General features: G+C 35.4%; 1 protein-coding gene across 9 annotated transcripts in view; it reads left to right on the plus strand.

Moving 5' to 3' along the window:
- The window catches only part of LOC145694717 (uncharacterized), a 245,130-nt gene that overhangs the window by 133,124 nt on the left and 95,106 nt on the right, over window positions 1-16,900 (plus strand). For 8 of the 9 annotated variants that reach the window (XM_081771246.1, XM_081771248.1, XM_081771249.1 and 5 more), the window contains 3 exons: window positions 6,492-6,710; window positions 8,949-9,123; window positions 10,750-10,981. In XM_081771246.1, coding sequence (XP_081627372.1) covers window positions 6,492-6,710; window positions 8,949-9,123; window positions 10,750-10,981 — 626 coding nt within the window. The remainder of the gene's footprint in view (window positions 1-6,491; window positions 6,711-8,948; window positions 9,124-10,749; window positions 10,982-16,900) is intronic. The other variant, XM_081771247.1, reaches the window with a different exon arrangement.

Consider the following 16,900-nt stretch of genomic DNA (forward strand, 5'->3'; position numbering starts at 1 on the left):
TTATTATTTTTTTTATGGTTTCGCACAGTGATAGAAACATTATACATCGCAATTATTGTTTGTACTGTTGAACGAGGCCTGTCTGCAAGGTTTGACAGGGGCGGATCCAGGACGGACTTCTGGGGGGGGGGCGGTCGGCGGTAATACTGCTACTTTTAAGAGCTCCAAACTTGTTATGGATGGGTTTATTTATATATAAAACAAGATTTTTCTCTTGTGGGGGGGCGATCGCCCCTGACTCTATAATACCTTGAAACAGCTTCGCACACCTCCCCAATCCCCAGACATGAACCCCATAGAACATCTACGATCTGTTCTGGAGACAAGAATCAGAAGGCACAGCTTGTCTACTAAAGAAGGCCTAAGAAAAGCTATTCAAGAAGAATGGGACATAATCAGTCCCGAAGCTACAGAACTACGAACTACTACAGGTGAAATCAATGCCACGAAGACTACAGACAATCATTAACGCACAGGGTAATCCCACAAAATATTAAATAACGTAATATACTTTATAAGCATTAATTCAAGCATAAGTGTACGGTGACTTTTTGCGTTTACAAAAAAGGAATTCTCTCTTTTCTTCTGAACAAAACAGTGATTGTGTTTGTTTGGCCTTTCTCTTGTATATAGAAATAAAATGTATGAATGTGTAGTCTTAATTCTGGTTATATATATATTTTCCACCTCCCGTTCTCATGCTAGCTGTTTTCAATATAAAGTATGCACGGTGTACGAACACTTTCTGCGCTCACTGTAAGTATGTTGACAATAAGCGAATGTTATTAGAATATTTGTTGAGATTTGTTTTCCTTCACTGCCTTTCGCCTGGTTAAAAAGTAGTTTGCAGTGCTTTGGAGCAGCTGCAGGTGGGAACGCGATAATGTTTGAGACATACCGGCGACTTTTTTGTGTGTGAAAATAAGACCTTTCTCATAAAGTAGTAAATAACTGCAGTAGCAATTGTCTACGTAAATGATAAAGACATATCCAACTACAAGAAATTAATACAGTATATTTAGCCTATTCATTATTGTGTTTCTCTTTTAATAGCTACTAGCTAAGGATGGCCAATTCCAGAATTTTTACTTTCCGGAAAGTAAAATCGGAAAAATTCCGGATCTCGGAAAAATTCCGATTTTTTCTAAATTCCGGATTTTTCCGAATGTCGGAATTTTTCCGAAATCCGGAATTTTTCCGAATTCCGGATTTTTTCTGAATTCCGGAATTTTTCCGAAATCCGGAATTTTTCTGAATTCCGGAATTTTTCCGAATTCCGGAATTTTTCCGACATCCGGAATTTTTCTGAATTCCGGAATTTTTCCGAAATCCGGATTTTTTCTGAATTCCGGAATTTTTCCGAATTCCGGAATTTTTCCGAAATCCGGAATTTTTCCGAATTCCGGAAAGTAAATTTTCCGATTCCGGAAAACAAAATTTCCGGAATCCGGATTCCGGAAAATTTTGGCCATCCCTAGTATAAATGCTCCTTGTTTGCTCCAAATATTTTGCTAGTTATGACCAGGGCCATATTTACACTAACATGGGCTACGGCCCGGGGCGGCAAATTTTCTCAGACCAGCCCTTTTTATACTCCAGTTCTTGAAATTCTAGAATTAGTTATGCCTGCACATATGAATATAACACGAGTTTTACATTTATAAATATCCAGACAACAACAATGCCTATATCCGTAAGTTCTTATAAGCTTGCATTTGTTTCTGTGCACCTCTGCATCCAACAATTCAGCAAAGTGTTGTTTTTCGTCCATTCAACGAATCAAGACATATTGTCGTTCTGCTCTGCCTAAGATACGTTTGGAGGATTTTTTTTTTTTAATCTTTGTATTGAAACTCTCGAAAGTCGATTGTTTTGAAAAATATGTGATCGACATGTTCGGTTAAGAGAAAGCACGAAAAAAATCTCTTTAGCAGTAATATCATGTTGATAAATCATTGAAACTGAAAGTTACGTATTATTTTACGAATAGGGCTATATTTTATTTTTCTTCACTTTCACTTAATTATTGTTTATTCACTTTACTGTCGACGTTTCTTACGTAAGTTTCTCAAGTAGACTGACATACAGGGGGCGACTTTTTTAATGGCCCAAAGGCCCATATGTTAAATACAGCCCTGGTGACCCGTTAGAATACTATTCAATAGCAGGCGCACACCCAGAATTTTTTGTTGAGATGGGTCCAAAGAACTAGATTGTTTATATATATATATATATATATATATATATATATATATATATATATATATATATATATATATATATATATAAAGAGTATGATCTTTGAAGTGTAAGATCATATCTTTAGGCTTCCTTAATCATTTCTCTGCTAAATAAGTATAGTTTGATTAAGAAAGTGTACAAATGTATGTTGAGTTACGGGGAGGGTACGAACCCGGTGAACTCCCTGCGTGGATGCGCCCCTCCCCCCTGTTCAGTAGCCTGGTAAACATTTTGACTGTGCTGTCCTATTGGAGGTAGCCGTAAATATCTCTTATTTGTATAACCTGACCAGGATAGCTGTGCGGTTTTGGAAGGATGGCGCTGCTGTTGTGTTTACATCAGTTTCTTGGCAAGCGCGGTGGAACAGGGGAGCGGAGAGTTTCACTTTGCAGTGTATCCAACGGTTTTTTAAAGTTGCTGTTTAGATGTTATCCATAGTCTAATCTGTTTACGCTTAATAAAAAACGCCGTAACTTATGTATGTATTGTAGTGAACCATTGCTGCAGTAATGCAGATGTATTGTGAATAGTGATTTATGAATGGAAATTACCAATTTAAGAACAACATAGCACAGTTGACAATTCAGTGAGCTTCTACCGTATATTAAGCAGATTGTATAAAAATTGATTACGTTTTATTCGATTTCATTATAAAACAGTAGCAGCCTGTAAAACGCAGGAATGAATGTCAGTGACTAAAAGGTTAATTTTGGGTTGATAGCTTAGAGTTTTGCGCAATATCTTGTAACTGTAAGTTTAAATCAAGTTAAGGTTAAGGCTCATGATGCTGCTGTTTAAGTGTATGTTTATCGATTGACAAATAAATTATTTTTTCGAGTTTTAGCCAGGGAGGAATCTCGAAACGTTTCCTCTCGAGAACTGTGAAAGTCCTTTTCGCTGGTCTATTGGCCAGCGCATGTGCTTTTACTGTATGTGGTTCTGGGTTTGATTCCCATTGAGAGAACAAAATTTAATTTTACAATCCTTCACTTTCATTAATCATGTCTCCTCTAGCATAAACAGCATAATCATGGGACGTTAAAATAAAGAAATTTCATTTTTTTTGTTCGAGAAATCTGAACCCTTTGCGGGAAAAGGAGGTGAAGAAATTTTTCCTTCATTTTTTAAAGATTTATGGGATTGGATAGCTTGCCTTTAGGTATTGATTTGTACAATTTGGTTCAGTGCACCCTTCTTTTAGGATCATTATAGAAATCCAGCCTTTTGGTAGAGTTCGAATATAAATATTGATAAAAAATCAGCGTATGTGTAGTGTAAGAGTAAGTATCATTGCTTCAGCACACAATAAATTTTATTTATGAGCAAAGAAATTACCTCTGGACTAACTCTGAATTTCTCTCAGGTTTTAGCTATCATGTGACAAAGAATTAAATCTACTAACTGTTTTCACACACAATATAATTTTGAAACTTGGGAGCCTAGTGTTATATTTGTGTCTGTAGTATATAATAATGCTGATACGTTATTCTGTTGAACATCTTAAAGGTATTTGTCGATTGGCTTCAAAGGACTAAGTTTAGCTCGTAAACACAAGTTGCCTATAGTTCAAACATATCAGATGTACGGTCTTGTTTAATAAACCTGCTCCTCCCTGTCCTCTATCTGAAAAGCCCTATATTGTTATTCGCATATGAAATTCAAAGGCAAAGTCAATCGTCGTTATTCAGTTGTATTTTTATTTCAAGTGTAAGTATTAAAATGCGCTACGCATGGTTGCAAGAGGTTGGGTGGCTTTTTAAAAAAAATACTGAACTGACATATCTAACATTGGCACTCATCTTCTTTATAAATTGATGTAAGAAACAGCCGATTGATTTCCAGCCAATTACTTTATCACTGGTATCTTTGAACAATGAGATAACAATGGAAGACAAACTTCGTTCTTTTCAAACTTGATACTTTGAAAAACTTATGAAAGTGGTTTTGTTATTCAAATACATATTCGCTCTAATCAATTTCAGAAGTAACATTAATCTTAGAATAACGTAATGGCTGTAAGAGTTACCCTGAAAATTTATTTATTTTATTTATTTATTTATTTATTTATTTATTTATTTATTTATTTATTTATTTTTACATAATTCAGAGATTTTGTCTGAATTTTACTGGAGTTATAAGGAACCTTCAATTATCAGGCAGCCCATTTTAATCGCTCCCCCTCCGCCGTCAATGCAACACTTCTAACCGTCTCCCCAGGAGTCCTGAGTCCACCCCTGATTGAGATGGTACATAAAAATAACTTTGTCTAATGTCTGTCATTATTTAGCATGGTTTAGTATTTTTTTTTTTAAAAAAAAAAAAAGATATTTCTGCCACATTTAGAAAACTTTATTTGAAAATTTTCAAAATATGGCAGAAATATATATATTTTTAAATTACTAAACCATGCTAAATAATGACAGAGATTAGACAAGATTATGTACCATCTCAATCAGGGGGTGGACCCAGGACCCCTGGGGAGACGGTTAGGAGTGTGGCGGTGAAAGATTATCAGTTCTCTCTCTCACCAAACTTTCGAAGTACATCCGAATATGATGTTAATGCAAAAGAATTTGTTTCTTACTCAAGAACCCCAATCGCTACGCCCCTGACTTGAGCATATGCGTGAAGTGGTTTATTACGAACAAAACAGAAAGAACTGTGATAGATTGATTACAAGTAGTCCGGTTAGAAACACTGCTACTTGCATTTTAGTTCCAAAACCGGCCGCCCGCACTCGTTCGCTGGTTGTGTTATACATGTCGACCGATCCTGCAGTAAGATAATATAATAATATTTCAGTTGCTTCGTAACCCAAATGACCAACAGATAATCGGGCAGCGAGACACAGGCTGACAATATTTAATAGAAATTTCGTATAGATGGCATTAGTATACAAACAAAGTAATAACTGCTGCTAGTTGGAATTATGGACTGGAAAATGTATTTATTTTTTAAAAAAGGATTAAGTATTTTTGAAAATATTTTTACATTATAACAAGTTATCACAGTTTTTCGGAATACTAGTTTCATGCTAGTGCCACGGCAATTCTATGAAATATTTGAAAACTGCACCTCATTGTCCAAACGTGTGTATCTGAGTATCTTGTGGTACTACATACCCAGGGCTGGATTAACCCATCTAGAGGCCCGGAGCTAGAAAAAATATGTGGCCCCTGCTGACTTCACCTAATACATTTCTGTGAAAGTACAATGGAAAATTAAGGGAATGTGTTTCATATTTTCGGTCATATTTTATTTTATGATGGTTGTATATTCATGATTCTTTTTAGATAGCCAGTTAAGATTTTGAGCAATTCTCACTTTTCAGCAACTACCTTTTGTGAATTGTATGTAATCTTTTCGAACAACGAATTGATATTTTACAATTACAATTCTAGTCTTGATATATATCTTTATATTTTAGAAATTAATTCTTCTTTCATAAATTTCCATAATTACTAAAATTCTCAATGTTCGACGATTACTTTCAATATATGGATCTAAACTCCTAGCGTTTCAGTTGTTTTATGTATATTTTTATCTCCATCTTCCAGGTTCATAAGCATTTATAATCTAATTCTTTTCTATCCCTATAGTTATGATGATTGGCATTTATATTACATTAATCGTTTTAGAAAAAATAAATTCTTATATTGATCTTTCAGTTCTAATCTCCTCTCTGATGGAGTAATAATTTATCGTCAACAACTGTCCTGAATTGCTATATTGTAATTTTTAAGTTTCAATTTAAACTGAATATAACAGTGATGTGTATATAAAGGGGTCTGAGAAAGATATATGTGCCGCTAAAATGAATTCAATAATTATGTTTGAACTATATACTAAATTTGCCTGCAAAGCGAAGGCTGAAATACCAACAGTTTTCATTGAAATGGATAGTGAATTTGGAATATCCTGTCATATGGAATAATATGCTGTACTTGTTTCATGAATCCTTTGAAATCTACTCTTTTGAAAAAGATATAATTGTTAAGGTTAGCTGACCTTAAAACTTCACATTACATTACGTTGAAAAATTCGATTTCTCAGTGATTAAATTGTTATATGTATGTTATATTAGTTGAACTCTGAAGATGATAATGCGTGCATCGTAATTGCAACATGAGCACTTTAATAATTCAAATATAATGGGAAACAGAAAGTCGCATTTTTTTCATTATGAACATATTCTTACGTTGTACCTGTTTTATATATTTTTACCAACCACTGTGTTTTCATTTCTGCAGGTAAAAATGATGGTTCAGTTGGAGGTGTTCGTTATTTTCAGTGTGAACCAAAGAGAGGAATCTTCTCCCGCCTTACAAGACTCACGCGCTTCCCTCTGGAGAAGGCCCCAAATGAAGAAGGAGATGCACCTGTCACAGGGCGAAGACTCTCCGGTACTCCTCCAGTGCCTTCCACTGCTACCAAAGATGTTGCTAAGAAATCCTCAATACCCTCGCTTGGTATGTATATAGGCTACTTCAAATGTTATTTTAGGTAACAAGTTTATTATTAAATTAAAGCAAGGTAGCGATTTTGTACCATTTGACTCGATCTGCATTTGTGTCTTCCGTCTGTCTGTTCTACGATCTATCGTAAAACTTATCTGTGGTTTTAATTAAATTCTCAGTAAGTACCTTCCTTCGGGTTTCCAAAGTATTCCAAGTATTTGGGATTACAATCCGTCAAGAGTAGAGATGTAAAAGGGGGTAAAATTCATCCTATGTTGGAAAAATTTGCCACAATCATCAATGCTTCGGATTAAGATCAGTTAAGAATGTGAGGTGAGTGCCCCTCTCTTTCCTCCGATTTAAAAAATGTGTTCCACGATTACTTTTGTTTAAAAAATGATACAATATGATATATATGGTTATTGAGGCTTGCATACAGTCCTCACTGCATAGAGTTGAAGTTTTCAAATATGACTTTACCTCCCCTCCTTGCTCTTTCTACAATTAAAAATATCCACAATTCCATGATAAGTTTTTTTAAATATATATATATATATATATATATATATATATATATATACTCATTTGATTTTGGTAGGATATAACTTAAATTTTTTAGAATCTTCAATTCTCTACTGATTGCCGTTAGCATGGGTCAACAATAAGGGAGTGAATTCCCCCATCCCTGACTTTCAATAAAATAAATTCGGTAAAAATTTTGTAAAACCATTCTGATTTTTATAAAACACAATATTCGTTTTCTTCGAGATTAGACTCACTCGTACAATTAAGGAGTTTGATGTAATAAGGGCGTAAAGGAGCTTACGCCCTTTTTGCATCAGACGCATTTGTGGCTTTTGCCATGCTTGTTTAGCCTCCTGGTAACATTTCAATTCAATATCGGAATAAAATGCTGCATATTACATTGTTATATGTAAGAAGAAAACACTACTTAACTTTTCAACATCGTTTTTCTCCAACTGAATGTTTCGGACTTACGCCCTTATTGCATCAAACTCCTCAATTTATAGTTTAAATTAGTGAAAGAGAGAAGGATGGTCGTTTACTTCTACAATGCATAGGATCACTAGTTATTTTTACTTCTAGATTTCCAATCTATGCTATTCATAAGTATGAGAAGTCTTACAGGACGATTCTGTCTGTCCGCCTGTCTTTAGGTGTCAGAGCAGAAACGATAAGAGATAGTGTGAAGCGGTTTTTTGGAATCGATTCTGCGTCCCAAATATAGGTTCCACCTCCTCCCCAATTCTTTTGTTGAAATGGTCTCGGTCTTCAGTAGAGAATCATCATAATTGGAGAGTATGTCGTAGTTTCACGATGTGAAACGAAAGTCACTTGTCCGGTTATTGAAATCTTATTTGTAAGTGTGGGATATTTGTTGTATTTCATATCATGTTGTATTTCAGTTGATAGATCAATCGTGAAGTATTTCTGCCAGCACTTTCTGCATCTTCTGTTTTCGGTGGATTCCAAAGATATGAGCTAGACATGGAACTTACAGTAGTTATGTTTTGTATAGACTTGTTAGAATAGAATAGGGAATTGCACTTCCTATTTAAATTTCCGGAAAAGGGGATTTTAAAGAGCAAATAGATGAAAGACAAGGAAAGTAAGGAAGCGTAATTATGTGAAAATAAAGTGAAAACATACCAGCCTATGTTTTCTTTACCTAACACACGGATTGTTTGGTGTGGGAGACCCGGGTTCGATTCCCAGCGTTAGCTCATGTGGTTCGGATTCCACGTTAATCAGTAGGTCCACGTCTTATATTGCCTCGCTGCTGAAAGGGACGCTAAACTAAAATCAACTCAACTCAACGGATTGTTTGGTACCGAACTTGTAACTTTTGCAACTTTGCACTTAGATTGACAGCGGAAGCGACGAAATCACTTGACTCATCCGTTTGAAACAAATTGATTTTCCCGTCATCCGATGATTTTATCCAGCCCTTCTTAAACCTGAGTTATATTTCGTTCTTTTTAATTGTTCTTTACAGACCCGTATATGCTGGCATCGTATCAATTCAAGAAAGCTGCGACTCGTGCTTTTCTCAATCCTGTACAGCTCGTAAATAAATACGCTAAGAAAAGAGTATTTCGATGCAAGTTATTACATAAAATATTGCGGTATATCGCAGAAAATCTCTTAATTAATAATTTTCTGTTGTATTTATTTTTTTCTGAATTATGGAATAAATGCACAAATTTTATTTTAATTTTCTTTTTTAAGAAATATCTTCGGTTGATTTGAAGCTTGGAGACCGTGTAATAGTGATGAGCAGTCAGGGATCCAAAACAGGGGTTCTTCGTTACATTGGGTGCACTGAATTTGCGGCAGGGGAATGGGCTGGCGTTGAATTGGACGATCCCTTGGGCAAGAATGATGGATCAGTCGCTGGGAAAAGGTAAGACGTAAAGAATAAATTACGAAAACAATTTATTTTCTATTCCATGCTTTTGTAGCCTATATGAGATACGAAAGCAATTACAGAAGAAAGAAGAAAAAGAAGTAAAGAGCTGTTTATATTTTTGTTTCTACCAATTTTCAGCTTTCTTAGAAAAATTGTTGCAACGGGAAATTATATTTCTTTAAATAATTGATAATAATGACTACTTTCTTCTCATATTTCTCTGATAATTATGTTTTAATTACGAGATTTAAATTGACTTTTAACTGGTGTTCAATAAAATAATTTTCTAAATGTGCGTGGCGTAGTTCAAATAATTGAATAATGCTTATACCAACATGTGAATGGGAAGTGAACTAATCTAATCTAACTCAGCCGTATTGTCATTTGACCAACAAACTGCAATTACGATATCAAAAAGAAGATTATCGATTCTTATACACTTCACAACTTAAAATTATTAGAATTTAGAGTAAATACACATAAGAAAACGTGGAAGAATGCATGAAAAGTAATTTGATTATGTTTCTTAATTTTCAGTATTTTGTTTGTTATACAGGGTAGAGCAAGGAAACTGGAAAATTTCAGTAAAGTAAAAGGAACGAATAAACATAGGAAAAAGTATATTTAATGATGGAGATGCATGTGCAGATTACGCCGTTAACTATGTTAGCTGCATATCACTACTACTTGAAGATATTGGAGAGATGTGTTCCATCTTGGTATATTCTTCTGTGAGATATTCGATGTATGATGTTTCGAGAAATGCCAGTGATTTCTTCTTCAATCTTCCGTTTCTTCTTCTGCTTTAATTCAGCGATAGTTGCAGGGCGTGTGTTGTACACTTTGCGTTTAAGATGTTCTCACAGGAAAAAGTCTCAGTGAATTCGGAGTATTTCGGAGGACATGATATCGTTACGTGAAATGATCCATCTTACAGCGATCGCTCATTTTGCACCATTCCAATGCTCCATCTTAGTAAATGACAGAGCCTTCTCAATTATGTCGCATCACTCCCGAGCATATACCGGTACTGCAGCGGTGGTAATCCTAGACTTAAAATTTCCTGTTTCCGTGCGCCACCTTGTATAAATGTAGGAAGTGACAACATTTCACCAATGCATTTTAAAAATTTCATGACAGCGGTGTTAAAATATATAGTTATTACGTTTTAAAAGACGACTTGTAGGATTGAATCAGCTTATCACTTGTGAAATAGTTTCCAGTAGTTAAAAGATCAAGATTATTTCACATCATCTCGTAATGTAAGTTATGAACGCATAAAAATTAACTGCTTTGTCATTTATAACCTTATTCCTATATACTTTTGTTTATGTTCCCACAAAGTAACAACTTCTAAACGTACCGAAGAACAACAGTTTCCAAATATTTAGAAATTAAAATGTGTGTTATTAGAATATAACGTATGTATATTGTAAATGAGGAAATTGAGAAATTTTATGATTCAGAAGCATAAATTGTGTCTTTTATTAGTACTTAAACAGTAAATATTTATCTTTCTGTAAGAGTATACGTGCAAACTTTAAAATGTGTAGAGTAGGTTTTTTGTAAAGAAAACGCACCACAAGAGAAGATTTTAACCTGAGTCTGTAATTCCGATAGGTATTTTGAATGCAAGCCAAAGTTCGGCCTGTTTGCTCCTATCCATAAAGTGAGCAAATCTCCTGGCAGCAGAAGATCCTCTACGTGTGCAGTCCATCGTGGCTCTGTGAGTTCACCTGGTGGGCTAAAGCGTCAAGGTTCCAAAGAATCAATTACCTCAATGTCCAGTGCGTCTTCTGCTGTAAGGTCTGCTACAAGGGTAAGGTTGGGTGTCACATCTTTAGGACAACAGGTAGGTTGGTCTTTTGCTACCAAAGCAAAACTCCAACCAACCAAAAGGAATGTGAGGGAAAGGATTGTTGGAATAATAAGTAATCAATGTGAGGTTCATGTGAAGTAATGAGATGTTAAGAAGCATATGTTACAAATTTTTGTTTTGTTTTTCAGGGTTAAATATTCGTAGAGTATTGCAGAACACAAAGAAAATGTATATTAATACTTCACTCCGTAAGTTACAACATTTCGATGCTTGAAAATGGCTTTTTGTGGTTCATCACAGAGTAAATTCGTTTCCCTCGAAAGTAACATTGCTGAATAATATTTACATGTATCTGTATTTATCAATTATATTTTCATAAAGAAGCCAAATGTGGGAAAGAAACACCTCAATAAGCACACCGGACAAAAAAATTAGTCACATCCCGTAGCGACTAATACGGTCCAGTTTAAGTATTGAGATATGATGACACTTGACTAAATGAAGCATCACTGCTGATGTATGACAATTGTAGTGAACTGAAGTTGATGTGCCAGCTGGTTGTATGGAAGCAGCCCGTAAAGATGGGTCGAAGCAGAGATGTGACAATGTTAAAGAAGAACTAGTGTGTTTGGGCATGCCCAAAGTCACATAATAAATTAAATTACCCGGTTTCTGGATGTATCAAAGCTGTCTAAGGAATTGTCTACAAAAAATTGTTTAAGACTCGTGTGAACGCAAACTGCTTCAGGAATACGGTCGCAGAAAAATAAAGATCCTAACCACAAAGAAACCGCCGGTGAGTTTCACGCCTGGTCGAGGAAAATAATTTTTTTAGTGTGGTAGGAATTGTTGAAGTTCTAGTCCACTCCAACCACTTTCCGAGAGAACATTGGGAAAGGAACGTTATGCAATTGACCTTTGGATTACACTACCACTAAAGAGGCCATTTCTCATAAAGTTCTACAGGGAGTGACTAATTTTTTGTCGCGTATTTTTAAGAACACTTAAACAAATCACAAAATATTTGCGTTTTGATTGAGTAAAAGCAATTTACAGAGACACAGAGTAGAGTTATTTGTACTCAGTGTCAATTAGTAATAATTCATACGTTTCTGTTGTGCATCAATTTTGTTTTTACATTTATTTATTTAGTTTTTTTTTCTTTAACGTACTATAGTTTCCTATTCCGTTCTTTGTTTTTTATCGGCTGTCATTATTTTGATTTTATTTACTTCGATGAACTCTGAAAAAAGGGAGTTATAATATGGATGTGTATATACCGGTAAAAATTACAGATGTGCCTGTATATATTTATAATTTTCCATAGTCCTCAATTTGCTTTTAAATACTCACATTGATACTAAGTCGCATGAGTAAGTGAGAAACAACTTAAAATTGAGAGTATGGCTGATTTGGTCTATGGAAATAGCTTTTTTTACATATACAATTCAGAAACATGGAATACAGTTTAAATATGGTTTTCTTAGTATATTATTTGCCATATTTATTAACATCATTTTCAAGATTTTAAGTTATTCTTTAACAAATTTACTAGTATGTATGGGCTAAATTGATGTTTACTGTAAGTTTGAGAAACAAGACAGAATTTTTTTTTTAATACTGTAATATTAACAAAAAAAAAATTAGATTTACTGCAGAAATTTTTCGGGTAAGACAACTAAATAAATTTATCTGTACTATATGTATCATTCAAGGTTCAAAAGAGTAGAAACCACAGTAGAGGCAGACATTGGTTGCAATAGAGTTGAAGTTACTTAAACCAATCTTTTTTTTTTTTTTTTTTCTGATTATGAAGAGGAACAGTAATAAGTATTTTGTATGTCCGTCATACTTCGTTTATAAAAATCTGATTGAACAGAAACACAAACTACTGTCTGCATTAGTTCTATAGTCTCTCTCTACTGGTAGGAATACTGCTTGTCCTCGTAGGATAGATTGCAGCATGTGCACCAATTCACTTACAAAACACAGATGCACTTGAATTGTAGTGAATGGAAAATTATAGTTTAGGCGTGGAAACACATTTAGTAGGCGATTTTGGTTATTAAGAACAGCAACTCTTGACAAGCACATACGATGCGGTGAAGGTTGTATATTTTCTTTATTCTATCCTTTGGAACGGAAATTTCGTAACATATACTTCTTTATTTATTTTATTTATTTTAAATTGCATGTTGATATGCTTAATTTTGGTTTCCCTTTACCTTGCCTTTTGGTTGGTTATTTTAATTTCTTAATTATAAATGGTAATGTAATTGCTTCATTAATTTCAGTTTCTTTGTTAAGTACACTTTCTGTTACTTTGACTTTATCTCGAATGCATTCAGGTACAATTTATACGAATCACGATGTTTTAATATATGGTTATCTTCTGCATGATAATTGTATAATATTGTGTTTGAATGAACTTTTGTGGTATTTAGTTCCACAGTAACAACACATTTAAATACATTTGAGTACATGTGCACTCTTCTTTTTTCTTATACTTTGAGTTACTCTCAGTTAGTTTTTAAATTATTTATAGTTTTGACAGTAAATTTAATTTCACTGCTGTTTCGAGTATATTATACGTGTTTACCGTTCCGTATCCCTTTAGATTGAGGGGGGTCGCGGTGGCTTGGTGATAGAGCGTTCACCTCTGATGCCTGGGATCCTTTTGGTTCGATCCCATCTCGCGCCAAGTGAGCTTTCTGGTGGACAAACACCGTGTGCATGGATTTTCTCGGGATTCTCCCATTTGCTCCCACTTTCTTCATTTCATCATTTCATTCACTTCTCATCATTACCGTCTCCTTAACCTAGCCGGCATAATCGTGGGACGTTAAACTTAAAAGATTGTCATTTTAGATTTGGGCATTTTAAAATGTTTTTCGTATATAATTTCGACTAGGTGCAATTTTGATTAAATAAAATTCCATGAGAAAATTATAACAACATTGTGTGCTTAAGGTAAATGATTCTGTAGACTAATTTAATTAATTATGCACTACTTCCTAGTTGTTCTTCGAATTGTACAAAATAATAATAATGGGGGGCCAACTAAGCAATAGTAATGGTAAAACTCAAAATTTGCAGCATTGTTCAAGACGCGTCTGAAAGGTTAGGTCTTTTCTCAATTCAGTTTTCATCCTAATATTTGATATATCTTCCTTGTGTCTTAAGTAGTTAACATTTTTTTTGATGTAGAAAGTCCGGACTCGATTTCCGACGAATATTATCTTACGTTAAACTGAGGTACACGTCTCATACAGTTTCAGTGCTGAAAAGGGATCTTAAACTATAATCAAACAAACAAGATACTAGGATTAAACATGTTAGTTCTTTCTTAGGCTTTATTCCAGTTTGATTACAAGGGCAATTCGGAAGAAAATATCCGTTTGCACATGTGCGAGAAATGGTGGGAAGAGTGACGTCAGTCCTGTGGCGCTGTGTGCAGTAGTTCCTAAAGGCAAAGAACTAGTCACCACTGTTTCCCCTTCCTGCTGGTTGGTGAAGCCTCATGATTTCAGGTAGTGTGCCTTGTACCGAAACAGATAGTAATCCGAAGGGGCAGGGTCAGAACTATGTGCAAGGTGTGGCATCAGTTTGATGCCATCAAGTTCAGTTCACCAATGCCTTTCGGTGCCTTCAGTTCACCAATGCAGGATATTTTGGCGTAATGTAGCATACATTCGCTCCAACTGCTCAGGATAAAGGTCGGCATTGATGTTATGACGTTAGGAACGAACTCGAAGGGTGAATTACCTTCGTAGATCCACCACACACACAGCAGGATTTTATACTTGGAACGACCCTGTTTGACGACCGATTCTGGAAGTTATCCCTTCCTCAAGCACGGTTTTTTGTACATTCGGAGTTCGGAAAAACGCCCCCTTTTCGTCGGATATGACAATCCGTTTCAGGAAACGCATATCATGTGGATTTTGCATCAGTTGTCTCCACATATCCACACTCCTCTAGGCCTGCGCTGGGGTTAACTCATGTCAATGCGACAGTTCGTGATGGTTTTTTCAAGTTCGTGAAGGTGACGCACTGCAATGGACTGGGAATTGCTGAGTTGGTGTTGGTGGGTGGATTTTCCTCAATGGAATGTCGTATGACCTCAGAATCTATTACTCTGATGCGGCCTGATCTTGGCTGATCATCATTTTTACAACTTGCACGAAATTTCTGCAATCATCGAGTTGTTGTGCCAGGGTGTCTATCGGTCACGAAAAAGTCACGAAATCAGAAAACGGTCATGAAAGTCACGAAAAAGTCACGAAATCTAGCTTTTGGGTCACGATTTTTTTAAACTGTACAAATGTAAGTACAGATTGGAAAATGTTGTTCTATAAAACGTCAAAATTCACCACCAAAAATGTCTATGGTCGGTTTTAGACGCTACCAACTCGCAAGCAAAGTACGTTTCTATCGCATGGATGAAAATTCGGCTTAATTCGCACGCAAATTCACTCTTGAAAATGATAGGAAAGTTTATGATTTAATAAAGAAAAGGTCACGAAAGTGTCACGAAATTTCGTTTTGGAATTTTAGTAGACACCCTGTGTGCTGTAGTTCAGTTGCTGCCCGAGTTCGAACTCATACAGTACCAGTTCATCAGACGTAGCTCAGTACTTATCTATACTGCCACTAAAAACTAACTACAGATACAGATGAGTGACGGCCGCAATGTTGAATAGTCCGCTTGTGACATTATCCTCTTGGGCCAGTTTCACTTTCTACTTACGATCGATCACGGCATATGCGTGCGCCTGGTGGTTGGGTTGCGGAAATATTGCAAGATTTATCACTTAACCTTCGTATATGAGACGAATGCAATCCCTTTTTCTGGCACTGAAACTATACGAAACGAATCAAACCTTTGTATATGAGATAAATGCAATCCCTTTTTCTGGCACTGAAACTATACGAAACGAATCAAGTCACTTTTTCAAACACGAAACTATATGAGACGTATAACGTCCCGTTTTCTAGCACTGATTCTATGTATATGAGATGATGTAGTCCCTTTTTCTAACACCAAAATTGTAGAAAATTGATACAATATCTTTTTCTAGTATCAAAATTATATAAGGTCGAGTCTACTGTCAAAATGGGATCCGAATATCTTCTCGAGTTTTTACTTGAGGCAGAACCCATAGAGGATCGAACTCAAGACCATAAGCATTAAAAACATGTGTGTTGCTCATTTGGCCTTCGCAGCGTTTTGACTAGCAGAGCACGTTTCAGAAAAGAAATTCGTAACGAAAGTCAAAACGAGATCCTTTTATTTCCACAACACTTTGAGTTATATTGTGCTCAACTTTATGGCTAGCGTGCGTAGCTGGGGTTCGATTATCGGTAGGAACACAGAATTTTCGAGATTCATTCAGCGTCGTGAAGCAATTGGAAAACTATGAAAATATCCATTGCTAGGATTAATCTCTATTACATAAAAGGCAATCTGACAAGAATGTCGCTTCTGTTATTTAATTATCTCATATCTATAACATAATAATTTGTTATCATTTCTTATATACCTATTAATTTAAAGAAGCTGCATGCTGTACACCAGAAACAACTTAATTTTTTGTTTTGTTGCTCAAGAGTTGCAGAAGTCGCTATGTTATTTGGTATTAGTAACGATTCAAATTACGTATGTCAAAGTGTTTGATTTGATTTGATTTTGTGTCTGTTTCAGCAGCGAGGCTATACGAGACGAGGACATGCAGTTTAACATGGGATCCGACCCACATGAGCTCCCGCCAGGAATCAAACCCGGATCTCGCAGCGCGTACACTAACAGCTTAGCCACGAGGGAGCTCTGAGAATTTGTGTATCTTCAGTGCAATATGCACAAGCATTCTGATTGGTTTACTTGTTCCCTGAACACTTTCCTTACGTTATTATAAGTGAATTTGTTCTTTGTTTGCCTTTCATGTTGGAGCT

The sequence above is a fragment of the Thermobia domestica genome, chromosome 9, assembly GCF_964235325.1.
Source record: "Thermobia domestica chromosome 9, izTheDome1.hap1.1, whole genome shotgun sequence".
Classification (NCBI taxonomy): Eukaryota; Metazoa; Arthropoda; class Insecta; order Zygentoma; family Lepismatidae; genus Thermobia; species Thermobia domestica.